General features: G+C 33.0%; 1 protein-coding gene across 1 annotated transcript; it reads left to right on the top strand.

The window, feature by feature from the left end:
* The first annotated feature begins 5,282 nt into the window (after window positions 1-5,282).
* On the top strand, window positions 5,283-7,965 carry LOC133188188 (uncharacterized). The gene is made up of 3 exons (XM_061323566.1): window positions 5,283-5,319; window positions 7,008-7,175; window positions 7,556-7,965. Exons 1-3 carry the CDS (start codon window positions 5,283-5,285, stop codon window positions 7,936-7,938), a joined length of 588 nt encoding a protein of 195 aa, XP_061179550.1. The 3' UTR covers window positions 7,939-7,965.
* The last annotated feature ends 6,727 nt before the right edge of the window (window positions 7,966-14,692 follow it).

Below are 14,692 nucleotides of genomic sequence, written 5' to 3'. Positions count from 1 at the left end.
TTTATGAAGTTAAGGAATACAGTATAGGTAGGGTAGATCGAACTCGTCATAGTTGACTGGAATGTTAAAAGTATTATACATTGAAATGTGATTTTAAAAAGTTTTATCCTTAGAAAGTGAACCATGAGTATAAGCTGGATTTCTAGAGGTAGAATTAAAAACAATTAAATTCTTCTAGAATACAGTTACAATAATGAGCCTTACAAAGACGATATTGTTAGATGCCTTGTCTCCTGGAACTATAACATATTGATCATGTAGTCTTTCTAATTTTGTAAGCACCTCCGAGTTGAAGTACCTGGTACTAGCTAGAAAATGCGGATACATATTGAATTGCTGTGGTAAAATTTAGAAATTTATTTCAAAATTAAGGATTATTTCCCTCATGATCCTTCGATGTATTTGGCTCCAGTATTTGACACCCCTTTTTCAGCTCTTCAGTTTTTTTTATTTAAATATTTCAGATGTCCAACGTTTTGGCATGAACATCACTGAAGAGACATAATTTGTTGAAATGCACATCTGGTGCATCGATATTGGTACCGTATAAATTTTACATTAGTGAAAACAGAAAGATAGATGGCTTTTCGTTTTATAATATGATTGTTTATAAGATTTTAAAAATACTTAATCTATTCTGACGAAGTTTTCAGGTCTTTGCTTTCATATTTAGCCCAACGTCTGACATACTCTTTTGACAGAATTCATAATAGAAATGAATTTTGTCGGGGCTCCCTAGCTGTATTTCGGACATTTTCAAGATGATTGCATTTAAGGTCTTCATTTTCAATAATATAAACACCGGCAATGGCGTGTCCAGCGAAACTGTATTTGAAAGAAAAAGAAGAACAAGCACACTTAAGAGGATTTTGTTTTAGATGTTCAATATCTAGGCACTTCAAGTTTTGATTATAATTGAAAAGTTTAGAAGCAACAGTTTGGGAATTTTGTGGGAAATGACGGGTGTAGAACCTTTTTATGATTAAGAATGTTACTAATGTTCACAGCATCGAGGCCTATTCTTTTGTTGGCAAATTTAAGTTAAAATAATCTAAGGGTCGAGTCGGAATTATCTTCCGACACACTCTGTGGATTAAAGACCTTGTGCTTGGCAACATCAATAATCACAAACACAAAGCTTGTATATTTTGTTTATTGTATGACTGTTTCCATGACTATACCTACATCTAGATGTATTGTTAAAAAGTCCCATCACATTCACATTAGCACATTGCGGGCTTGAAAGATTCCTTACATTATTTATGTGGTCGTTGCAACCGCACGGAAAGGCCGTGCCTAGTTTCCTGATTCAGTATTCTTCTCGTTGTCTTCGGAATGGAGTACTCAAATTAGGACTTGTTGATATATTTTTTTCCAGAAAACTAACCCTCATTGAAAAATAAAGTGGTCAGGCGCATAGAAATGTTTATCAAGATGTCGATGACCCCCATTATGTATTTTATCATTTTGAATTTATATACAAATGAACGTTTTTGGAAGATACTTTAATCCTGGGTTTAATAAATAGAACAACAGGCTGTACTTACTGCAGTGGTAAACCAAAAAGAAAACTGATTTCTCTTAGTGGAAAGGGTACAGCTTGGTCTGCTTTTCACACAATAAAATATTAGCCCATATATTTTAAGACTCAAAGGGACAAGTGGAATCTGTTAACACAGCAAGAGATCTGATAGTGTTATAGGAAAAGAGTATCAATCTTCAGTGCAGAAGAAAAAAAATAATGCTGAAAATTCTTGTTTCAGCAAGATGGAGTAGCTTTATACTGCACAATGTGTCTTTGACCTGCAAGCACAAATTCATCCATTTCATTTCTAAGAAATTTGGCCTCCATGCTTAAATGACTGAATCACCCTTGACTTTTTTTTCCCTGTGAACATTTAAAAGACACAGTATATTAAAGAGAACCCAAACAACACAGTAATCTAATGACCATAAAAATGAATGCAGACCTTTTACATAGGAGCACCAGAAAAATGAGGAATCTCTCGCACCATATAGCTTTATTGATACTGCTTTTACAACATATTTTGAAGTTTTAGCATTTTATTAATTCTTATTAATCCTTTATCTATTTGCCTTTTTTATTATAATTTTCATAGACAAAAAGGACAAGATAGGCTAAGATCCCTTTTTGGCCCTGGTTTGGGGTGTCTTTTAGAATGTTGCAATAGTTAATCAATAAAAAAACCTCTGCCACAAAATGAGTATTGGTTCTAAGTTATGGGATACATAGAGGTCACAGTAAGGTCAGAAAATATGTCAATTTCCGAATTTTCTCATTTTTATGCAAAATTTCTTTCATTTTACAGCAAATTTTGTTTCGGAGACATAGAGCACAATCTTGCCTATCTACCAAATTTATATATATCATACACTAGTATCAGTTGCATCTTATGTATAAAATCTCTATGCTCTATGTTTCCCGAAGTGAAATGTATCTCAAATTTGAAGAAATTCCACCAGAATTGAAGGAATTCGGGAAAATGTCCTACTTCTGCACTCTCTTGTGGCCTCCATGTAAGCTTTGAATCCAAATTTGTGCTGGTTTCAAAACAAGCATCATTTTAAGTTCCCAAATACAAACTATCACAATTTTAATTGTGTTCTGAATTTTACATCAAATAACGGACCAGATTCGGCCGTTACCATACCTTGTCCTTTTGAAATTATGCTGCTTAACTTGTTTTGTTTGTAAGCTGATATAGACTAAAAAAGAAGAAAAAAGAACAAACAAGAAAATTATATTAATCGAAATGAACACTCATTACATTGACGCGGAAAGCCACTATATTACTGATATTTTTTGGAATAGAAATTAAAATTTTTAGTAATTAATTTAGGAAAAGTATGTATTTTGCATCAATTTTCATATTGCACAGATACTGTGAAATCACTTATTTTCGGGGGGAAATCACTTATTTTCGGGGGATGGGTTAATTTTTTTCGTTGTTTTGGTGGTATGAAGAGACTCAGAAATTTAATTACGTCTGCCACGAGATATTTAATTCCAAATGTATAAAAACCCAAAAAAATTTCATCAGCGAAATCTAATCCCAACAAACCAATATATTTTTGTCCAACCACGAAAATTTGACCTCTTGAAAATAAGTTATTTCACAGTATACACAAGTATACAACCACATAAAAAAGCTTAGGAAAATGGAGAGATGTGAAACGTTAAGAAAAGGATCAGTGATCAGTCTCATAAAGAATACAAATCGTGAACAGGACAAAAATACGGACCCCTGAAAACACCAGAGTTGAGAACAGGTACCAAGAGTAAGCAAATTCTCTCGACTGGTCACACCAACCCGCGAGCCTTATGTACTATTCAGGTGGATGGAGTAAATCATAGTCAAATTTAGTATAAACACAGTGACCTAACAATTGGTATGATTCATGTCAGACAAAATACAGTCCAAAGATAGGCTGTTTTTGAAAGCAATGTCCTATTCTGCGAAATGCTGACTTTAAACGAGGCTGTTGAAATCCTGGTAATATCAACTTATTTATCAATGCCCGTCTCGGTTCAAAAATGGATCGTACTCACAGCATGCTCTTGCGTATCGAATCAGTCGGGAGACATATGTAGGTGAAAATGGAATATTCCTACATAAATAAGGGAAGATGGCGATTGAAAAGCTGCTAATTTCCATTATTCAAGTCACAAAATTAATGCAGATCTCGGAAGTATGTATATCATTCAACAATTTTTGTAATGTTTCAGTTAATTTTGATTCATTTGCAGAACCTAACTGTTTTAACTTTTTTGATTGACAACAAAGAAATATAAAATAGCGAAATGATATCCACTTATGCAGCAAAGATTTGATTTTCCTCACTGCATTCGAGGTTACGGCGCAGATACCTAATGCTTACGATATTGCGTCTCTCTCATCTGAAACAAATAATTTCTCATATAAAATATGTCAAAACGTATGATTATTGCGTTTTGGCACTCGAAATTTAAAATAAATTCCATAAAGATAATTATGAAACAATGAAAATTCTATAGTGCGCAGATTCAATAGCCCAAGCTGTGCAAAGTTCACTACTTGTCATTTAGTTATAATAGATAATGAATTATCTCACTTTATGCTATTTATGAAAGTAAAAATTTCTAGACCTCGTTTTGTTGCCTGAGGGTGAATACAAAAATAAATCTCTGAAGTTTACCACATTTTCCACTTCATCCAAAATATTTCAAATCAATCGTATTTCTCTTCCTTTATTTTCTCGAGACTTGAATATCTTGATTTTAATTCAAGAAACTTGTTTGAAAAATTGCAAGTTTGTAAAATATTCAAATACAAACACTTAATGAAAATTTGGTATATTTCCTTGATTATTTCAAAAGTTATACAGATTTGAAATTTTGACTTAATTTCTGTCCTCTGATATATATAGGCTATAATTTTCGCGTACATGTATTTCACGAACGATAAGTTATAAGACTGTTATAAATAAGAACGCAACAGTTTTACAAAAAAAAAATATTAATAAATAAAATAAATAAAATATAGCCAATAATATGCAGGTACGCCACTTCTTTGTGAGACACATTTTTCCTTATACAATAACAGTAGTTCTAGAAACCATAATAAATAAAAACTTTAAAAAGAATATCAAAAAATCTATAATTTATGGTATAATTTACACAACTTAATTTTGAGTGAAATAGGCTTTTCAACTAGATAGTGTGACACCACGCAATACATGTAATTCTCATTCTCCTTTCGGAAGAAGGAGGGGGCTTCAAAGATGGGAAGATAAAACTCTCTTCTTTTTCGTAAAGAAAATTCTTTAAATTATATAGCGCTTGATTATCTAGATCTTTTGTTTCAACAATCATTCAATGTTGTCAAAACATTTCAGCATTAAAAAATAATGTAACGGATGACGAAGAAAATTGTATAAAAAAATAATCATGAATAATAACAATGCAATATATATATATATATATATATATATATATATATATATATATATATATATATATATATATATATATATATATATATATATATATATATATATATATATATATATATATATATAAATCCCACACAAAAATTTAATAGCCCACACATGCCCAGTCATATTTTCATAAGTCGTAATTTTTTTGAATGCAAGCTGTGTCTTATTAAATTTCATCTGCACCTTGTATGTAATGGATGATTATTAGTTTTGCTGTTTAACAAACTTCTGGGCAATTGACCCTATAGGTCATTGCCAAGTTTAACTGTATATAAAAAAGCAAGATGCGATCTTGGTCCACATTTAGCGGCTTTGAACAAGGTAATGAAATCATTTTATCTAAGTCCTTTTATTAATCCCTGCATTTAAGAACAAACTTCAACTTTATGATTAATATTTCGAGATTTGAAAAACAACTCGGAAGCACCTTTAATTTACAATTACAATGACAAATCTATGATGAGAGATATCCTTTCATTCACATCTGAGAAGAGATTGAATTTGTTTGGTCGTTTAAATTTGTTTTTGTATCCTTTTGAAACATTATGAAACACATAAGGTCAAGTAAGAAATAAAAAGCTTTCTTATTTCGTATTTCAAAAATAAAATTTCTTATGATTCAATTCTTCGCAATCTTTGGCAACAAATTGAAATCATACAAACTCAGAATTTCATTATTCTTTCATTTGAACTAAGTACCGGTATATTGTAATAAAGATTACAGAAAATATTTTTTAAAATGTATTTCTGTTACAGATGAAATTTTTCCTGGCTCTTGTGCTTGCTGTCATTGTTGTTGGTAAGACGTAATCCCTGTTTGACTTTCAAAAAAATAAAGTATAAGTAATGACTATTTATAATTAAATGATCTCAAACGATCACCGGTGAAACTTTTTTTATGAGAAATAAATGAATTTTTTTTATCATCCCTGTATTTCTGTTGCATGAAATTGTTTTTAGTTCCACACTTGTCAGACTCCTTTTGAGATCTGCAGCTGATTCCAAGTGGCATCCGGCAAAGTAACTATTTGCGTGTACATTATGCGAAGGTCTACAATGTCGATATAATGACCTTGTCAGCAAATACAATCATTAAGTCGAATGCTGACTGACGTTTTTAATACTAATTGTTAGATCAATATTTACACACTAAATTGTCTCGGATTTTTTCCGTTTGCCTGATCATGACAAGGAACACACGGCCGATGTGACCGGTCGACAGGGGATGCTTACTCCTCCATGGCACCTGATCCTACCTTTGGTGCTTTTAGAGGTCCGTGTTTGCTCTACTCCCGATTTGTATTGTTTCAATGGACCTTTGAGCTTGATAACTGTTCGTTATCTCCATATTTTAGATATGTATAAGTGTTCCTGTAATTATTTTTCTGGTTTCGGGAAATATTTCGGTCATGATGTTGCACACTTTTGAGTAGTTTAATTTTCTGTACGGAACCTTGCAGTACGTTCGAAGTCAAGGTGATAGAATTACACTTGCCTATCATTTCCTCTAAAAGGAATACTTCTTTTTGTTCTCCTCTTGCTCGCGGATTTTTCTTTTTACCTATTTATAGCTAATTATCGGTTTCGGTAACCTGCCCTTTGATTAACTTTTTTTTTTCGTTTTCTGGGGTTTTACATTTAGTGATTATCTAAAATTTTGTGAGGATCCAGACCACCGTAATAGGGCTCGGAATTAAAAATACATTTTTGTGTGCCGAATACTTTGCTCTATCGATATGGTTTATGCACAAAGTTCAGAAACATGTCACTTTTGATGGATGAACCATAGTCTGAATTTGATCATATTTATTTAATAAGTTAACCTTAAAGTTTCTTAAGAAGTGGCTCCGTGGAACATAAATGTTCTTCTCAAATCCTTGAGGTGAACCCAAGTGAAGAAATTCCTCAAACCAGCGTCACAAAACACTCTTGAGGACTTGATTTCAAATGTATATTGCCAAATTTAGAATCTTTTTCAGTCTAGATAGTACTTTGGTCCTTACTTGCAGACACCACACGCGGCAGTGACCGTTACAAAATAATCAGCTATAGTGGCTATGAGACTACCTGGGAACAGGCCCGCACTGAATGCCGTAGACAAATTGGCTGGGACCTGGTGAGAATTGACAACAGAAAAGAAGACGATGCCCTCAAAACTCTTCTTGCCGCACAATGCAGTAAGTATTATTAATCTTTAATTTTTTGACAGAGTAAATCACATTTCTGAAATATACGAGGCGGCGGTTGATTTCAAATTGTACATTTTTAAAAGCTGTATTGGTTAATGCTGCACAATTAATTGTTACTTTAATTGCTACTTTTTATTTCAATATGATGTTTTTGAGACAAATTCTGATTTTTTAAAGAAAAGAATAGATTGATAAATTCTGTATCTAAATAAGTTAACTTAAAATATGAACATTTCAACAGACCAAAAATAATTAAGCCGAATAGCCTTGGGGACTCTATTTGTAAAACACAACTTATAGTCTTCTTTACATGTGTATAAAATAATTGTTAATTTGTTAACTTGAAACTTTAATTTTTTTCCTATCAGATGAAGGAGGCGATGGGTGGTTTATAGGCGGAATGTCGGAAAATGGTGGTCTCTGGACATGGGCAGATGGGTCCCAGATGACTTACACACATTTCTCAGAGCCCTCGATGTTAGGTTCCCGCTCCCAGTTACAAATGCCACGCGATACATTGTCCCGAGACTCATTGTCAACTAACACATTGGCACGTGACCCATTGTCTCGTAAGTCGGTGACACGTGGTCGTGGCCCTCTCCGTCGCCCTCGGTACGACATCGGCAATGTTCAGTATGCTGCTATTCTGAAAGAAGAACTAGATTGGACCAAAGTTCCCTCCACATCAAGCCTAAGGATGGGGTACATCTGTGAGAGAACAACCTGTTCAAACAGATCTAGATTGTTATAAATTTAATAAAAACTGATAACATTTGAATCTACTGGTTGTTTCTTTTGCGATTTCCACAAACCTGATTCCAAAAAATAAATAAATAGATAGATAAATAAATTTATCATTTGTAGAATTTTCAAGCTTTGTTAAAACAGCATTAGTGCATGGAGTGCTTTACATATATAAAAGAATCTCTTTTTTTAAAGAATTTTTTTTTTTGTATCTTTTTTTCAACATACTAGCAATGTGCAGAATTAAGGACAATAATATCACTTCCATCAATATGCAGGAACATCTTTAAATTAATTTGCTGAAAAGCAATGCATAAAGAACTTAACCTTAGTACATCTATAGCAGTAGTCAGATTGACTTTAACAAGGAATATTTAAAATAATCAGATTTTGGAAGACGTATAGATGATTTCATACAAGCTGTGCACACCTTTATCGTCAGCAAATAAAAATGAAGGATTATGTATACTGCGGTAGAAAGTTCAATTTACGGACTTCGGGTCAACATATTCATATTAATATATGTGTCTTTGTCACTCTCGATATGGTGTACATGTATGTATTATATTTTAGTATATATATTAAATATAATGGAAGTTGTTGATATTAATTTCCGCAATAAGACACTAATTTCGACGCGTGATTTGGAATGACAACGGTCATAAGAAATTGTCGCATTAATTTTTCACAACATATTTAATGACTTTAAAAGTTTCCTTTATCAGAATCATAAAGTGGCTATGATCCGTTTGAGATCAAAGATTGCACATATTTTTGTTTCTGATTCTTCGTCATATATCTGTCAGCCCATAATTTTGTTTTTTTATCTTCCCAATGTAACTCTCGAAACTGAGTAAAAAGTCATCTTTTATTGATGTATAGTACATGTATCATCGGGTTCCTCGAGCACCACAATCAATATGCAAGATTAGGTCAATCGACATCTTTATTTTTATTCTAATCTAACCTAAACTTAAAAAAAATAGAGGGTAACAAAGAAAGAGACAAAAATATTCAAATTTTAAATGCATTTCGCTCATCCATCTTGCATACTAGTAGACTGCATATACATGCATATAAGTATTTTTATCCAAATCATGAGTACACATGCATGGATGAAAATATATGTATATCTTTTCTTATTTACATGATCTCTCATTAAAGTGATGAGTTCTAAAATTTAGCATTATTTGACTATATGTGTTTAAAATTAAAAAAAAAAAAAATCATGTATACAAGGCTATACACAAATTACACATTACACAAATGTTTCGGTGCATAAAGATTTCGAGAACATCAGTATTAAACATGCAGAGAAATGAACATGACTACCAAAGACCAAAAGGTGGGATTTGCTAATTAAATGACCACTAATTTAAGTGAATATCTATATAAAATAGTTGAATTTAGTTGAATTTTAGTGAAGAATCAATTTTTAAAAGTCTATTCATCATCAATATTTTTCTGTGAAAGGTGCATGTTTTGCTTGTATCGAATATGAGGATAACGAACAGTATTTTTCAGTTCGAAAGTCCATTAAAACAATATAAATCGGGAGCAGAGCAAACACAGACCTCTAAAAATATCAGAGTTGGGATCAGGTGCCATGGAGGGGTAAACATCCCCTGTCGACCAGCCACACCAGTCTTGTGCTCCTTGTCGTTAATCGGGTCAACAGAAAAACCTGTAGATGATTCAGTGAGAATAACAATTTGTATGAAAACGTCAATCTACATTCGACTTAACGATAGATTGTATTTGCTAACACGGTCATTGTATAGAATATGCATTTAAACGAGATGCTTGTATATTCTTTTATCTTCAACTTATTTCGCAAGTAATTTGTCAACAGCTTGATTCGCTTTAGAAATTGTTTGTACATAGAACATGCTCTAAACTCGCGTATCGAATCAACTGGGAGACATAAACTCCATATGTAGGTAATAATGGTATATTGCTACATAAATAAAGGAAGTTGACGATAGAAAAGTTGAAGTCATCCCGTTTATCATAAATTTTGTTTTTAGTTTGCTATTAATATCTTTCTCTGAAAATATCCAAAAATCAAATAGTTATTTCAGACTCTATGATGTCTTTTATTTCGAGTTCAATTGGATATACACTGTACGTCACCCGCGTGGCACAGTGGTTAGAGCGTCTGCTCTAGAGTCGCGGAGTAAGGAGTTGATCCTTACGTCGCGGGTTCGAATCCCACTGCGGGACGTGGAAACCGGTTCTTCGGATGAGACCGTATAAATCGAGGTCCCATGTCGCAGTAGGTGCTGGCACGAAAAATATCCCTCACTGCTCAATGACCCTGAGTGCCGAGTATAAGTCAAAATTTGTAGCCCTCCACCGGCAAGTGGTGGCGTCTCCATATGAGTGAAAAATTCTCGAGAGGGACGTTAAACAACAAACAATCAATCAGTCAATTGGATATACCGAATTTATAAAGTAAGAGTGAAAAAGAATATTGTTAATTGATAAAATACGGAAGCCGGTTGGTGCCAGTTAGAAAAAATATTTTATCTGGCGGCCGCCACATAAATAACTGGCGGCCGCCAAATAATTTTCTGATGGCCGCCAGATAAAAAGATCTGGCGGCCGCCATATAACTTATCTGGCGGCCGCCAGATAAAATATACCTGGCACCAACCGGCTTCCGTAATAAAACGTCGTTGATATAGCTAAATATTAAACTGAAGGCCACTACAAGATACTTCTTCTTTTCATGTGGAAGTTTTTGGATAAATTCTGCTTCATATGAATACAAAAAACAATAACTAGAAAAATCAGGTCTGCTAATAACGTTGCACGAATAGTGACCATGAAGATTTCCTACAGATACGTAGATGTTGTAAATCAGATACTCGGGTTCATTTTAATACTAGTATCAACTTTGGAGTGCTTGTGAGTTCCATTTTTATTATAAAAAAAAAAGCAGCTGTCTATGATGGCAAAAAGTCTTATTTTTAATTTATCGCGGGAAATAGCTCTATAAAGGTTGAAAATTCGTATACCTTTTGATTTTATTGATTTTTGGTTTATTTTGTAATTTTAAATTTATAAAAAGTTCCTTGAGGTTTTTTAAGTATCCACATCTGATTTACGCCACTTCTCGAATATGTTGTTCTACAGTTCTCCTAAAGTTATTCCTTCGCTGCTGTTAATAAATGAATAAATAATGATAAAAGTAGAACAACCCAGGCTCGTAGGAAGCAATTTCAGTTGGGGGGGGGGGGGCACAGCCATACATTTACAATTGAGGGGGCACTATCAAGTACCAAAAATTTCTTGACATCAGACGTCATCAGACGTTTTTATTGAGGGGGCACAAGCATACAAGCATATAGTAGCTATGTTTTCTATTGTAATCTATATATCGGCAAAATTATTGGGGGGAGGGGCACGCCCCCCCCCCGTGCCCCCTCCCCCCCCCCCGTTTCCTACGGCCATGCAATCTATTCTTATAAATTAATAAATTTTGCAAATAAACTCCGAAACGGGTGCACCAGAGTTCTTACTAACTCCTCTATGATTACACTAGATACAAGATGATGTCCGTAAACTATATTAAATAAATTTAGATTTCACTCAGAGGTACTTGGGTCTTGGTTTATAAGTATGTATGTACCATATTGATATGTAAAAAAAAAAAAAAAAAAAAAAAAAAAAAAAAAAAAAAAAAAACTTTTTTAACATATCAATAAAGAACATACATATTTATAAACCAAGACCCAACTACCTGTGATTTCACTCACATCGCGCATTAAATTAAAAGTCTACTTTCATTTTCTATAAACAGCCATGAAATAGCAAAAACGCACGTGAGTACAGTGGCGGTTCCGGTTGGCGGATCTAAGTTACGGGCAATTTTTAATGAAACTGACAACAAGCATGCAATAGTTTATTTATTTCATAAAGCTTCATCACTGAATTATTCAATCAAAACTTTATGATTTAAATGATATAAAAGAAAAAAGTTGTGATATCCGATTAAAAAGGGAAACGTGCAAATTATTTTCGTCATTCACTGATCTCAATATTGACGGAAACTTCTAGAACCACTCGGCACACCTCGGATGATTCGTACCTCATCTAACTTCGTTACGTTTGATGAAGGTGACGGAATCAGCCGAGGTTTGCCGAATGCTTCTAGAACATCATATATAGCATTGAGCCCGATGTTAAAAAGAAAAACGAGGACTTAATAATAGCTTCATGAACATAAAAAAAACTTTTGTGTGAATGGTCATTGAAATAATGGTAAATCATTGACAACACTATAAGTTGTGAGTACATTTATATATCGAAAGACTATTACTAGGTTTACCTAGTAAATTTATCTGTAAAATTTGTATATTCCTCACTGAGAGCATCGTACGTGGCAACGAACCCGAAGTACAATTTGTACTTCGTAATAAACTTGCTTACGTGAAAAGAGAAAATTGATGAATAAGGTATTGTTAAAATACAATGAAAGCTGATAAAATTTTGTACTTTAATCAATACATTTACAGTTTTTTTTTAATACAGTCTTTTGTATCAAATATTCATATGGCGTTAAAAGCTAACGTTTACAAATAACATTATATATATCCATATATATATTATGTACCCATCGATATTTAGGACAAATAATCAGGGAGATGTCAGGGGGTATTGATTAATAAAACATCCTGGTAAAAGGTATAAACGAAACATCCCTGGTTAAAAACTTACCAGTACTATCCGTACTTTGATGATTTTTATTTCATTTAAAATATACTAGCTGAAATCCCGCGCAATCGCGGGGAATTGAATTTATACCACTTACCGACAGAAAATATATTGTAGTTACTACTGGCAGCCTACAGGCTTATAGCAGGAAGAAATACTTTGTTCAAAATCCCGCATGAAGTAGATGTACGTCTCAACCCCCGCCCTTTTGCAAAAACTTGAAAAATATCAATTTCATTAATTGACGTTGATTGTGAAACCTGTTATACTATGTTATGGATGTCGTACATCAGACTGATAAATTGATTTTTTTTGGGGGGGGGGGGGCAGGGGGGGTTCACAAATACTTGGGTCTTGGTTTATAAATATGTATGTTCCTTGTTGATATGTAAAAAAAATCTGCTTTACTTTCTTTTTACATATCAGTAAGTTACATACATATTTATAAACCAAGACCCAAGTACAGGACTATGTAAAAATTAGCTTTTAACGCCATATGAATAGGCCGAGTATTTGATACAAAAGACTGTATTCAGAAAAAAATCTTAAATGTACTGATTAAAGCAAAAAATTTTGCAGCTTTAATTGTAATTGAACAATACCTTTTTCAATAAGCAAGTTATATGTATTACGAAGTACAAAATGTACTTCGGGTTCGTTGCCACGATGCTCTCACTGATACAAATTTTACCGATATATTAGGAAACCTACTAATAATCTTTCGATCACATCTTATAGTGTTATCAATGATTTACCATTACTTCAATGACCATTCACACAAAAGCTTTTTTATGTTTTTATGCGACTATAATCGCCTCGGTTTTCTTTTTAACATCGGACTCGATGCTATTTGATGTTCTAGACGCTTCCGTCAATATTAAGATCGGTGAATGACGAAAATAATTTGCACATTTCCATTTTTAATTGGTTATCACAACTTATTTTTTTATATCATTTAAATCAAGTTGTGATTGAATAATTCAGTGATGACATTTTATGAAATAAATAAACGATTGCTTGTTGTCAGTTTCACTAAAAATTGCCAGTAACTTGGATCCGCCAACCGGAAACGCCACCGTACTCACGTTTTTGCTATTTCATGGCTGTTTTTTGAAAATGAAAGTAGACTTTTAATTTAATGTACGATACTTACTATGCGAGTGCAATCTAAATATAGTTTACGGACATCATCTTGTATCTTGTGTATTCTTAGAGGAGTAAGTATAAGAACTCTGGTGCACCCGTTTCGGAGTTTATTTGCAAAATTTATTAATTTATAAGTATAGATATATAGGGGCCTATGTACTTTACTCATTCGTAGTCAGACAAATGGTAAAGTTCCTATATTTTCACAAGTATGATTAAAAGTATAAATATTGTTTATTGTTTTATGCATGTAAATAGTGGCGGATTTAAGGAGGAGGGGGATATTCAAAAATTTTGAATAATTTTAAACTTGTTTTTAAAATAATGTATTGCTACACTGTAATAAAATGTGTTTAGATGATAGACACATTTCTAAACATATTCTTATCATACTTTTTTAACTCGCTTAAATTCTAAGCATGATAAATTTCAAAACGCGTAATGGAAAGTGCTTTGAACCTAAATGCTTGCATGTTTTGATTTTAAACACAATTCTAAACACTTCTAAATTCTCGTTTAAATAGCCAAATACTTTAATGTTTAAAACAACAAGCACTCTGAGAGTATTGCATTAGCAATACTAGTCCCCTACCGGCAAGTGTAATCTGGTTCCAGTTAAGAATTGAAAATGCCATAATTCCGTCAAAAATCATTGAAGCGGAACGAAATGCAAACTTGATCTATAAGTTATCAAGGTAAATTCACATACCAAAAATCAGCTCAATATCTCCAAGCGTTTAGAAAAAAATCGCGGAAAACCCTTAAAAATTGAAAAGGTCGTAATTCCGTCAAATATCAATGAAGCGGAACGAAATTCAAACTTGATCTGTAACTCATCAAGATACACTCACATACCAAAAATCAGCTCAATATATGCAAACGTTTAGGAAAAAAGT

This window comes from Saccostrea echinata, unplaced genomic scaffold (assembly GCF_033153115.1).
Source record: "Saccostrea echinata isolate AGI-Se365-2 ecotype Australia unplaced genomic scaffold, CSIRO_AGI_Sech_v1 ptg000016l, whole genome shotgun sequence".
NCBI lineage: Eukaryota > Metazoa > Mollusca > Bivalvia > Ostreida > Ostreidae > Saccostrea > Saccostrea echinata.
Note: the sequence above shows the minus strand (reverse complement) of the source record. Positions and strands in the feature narration are given on the sequence as shown.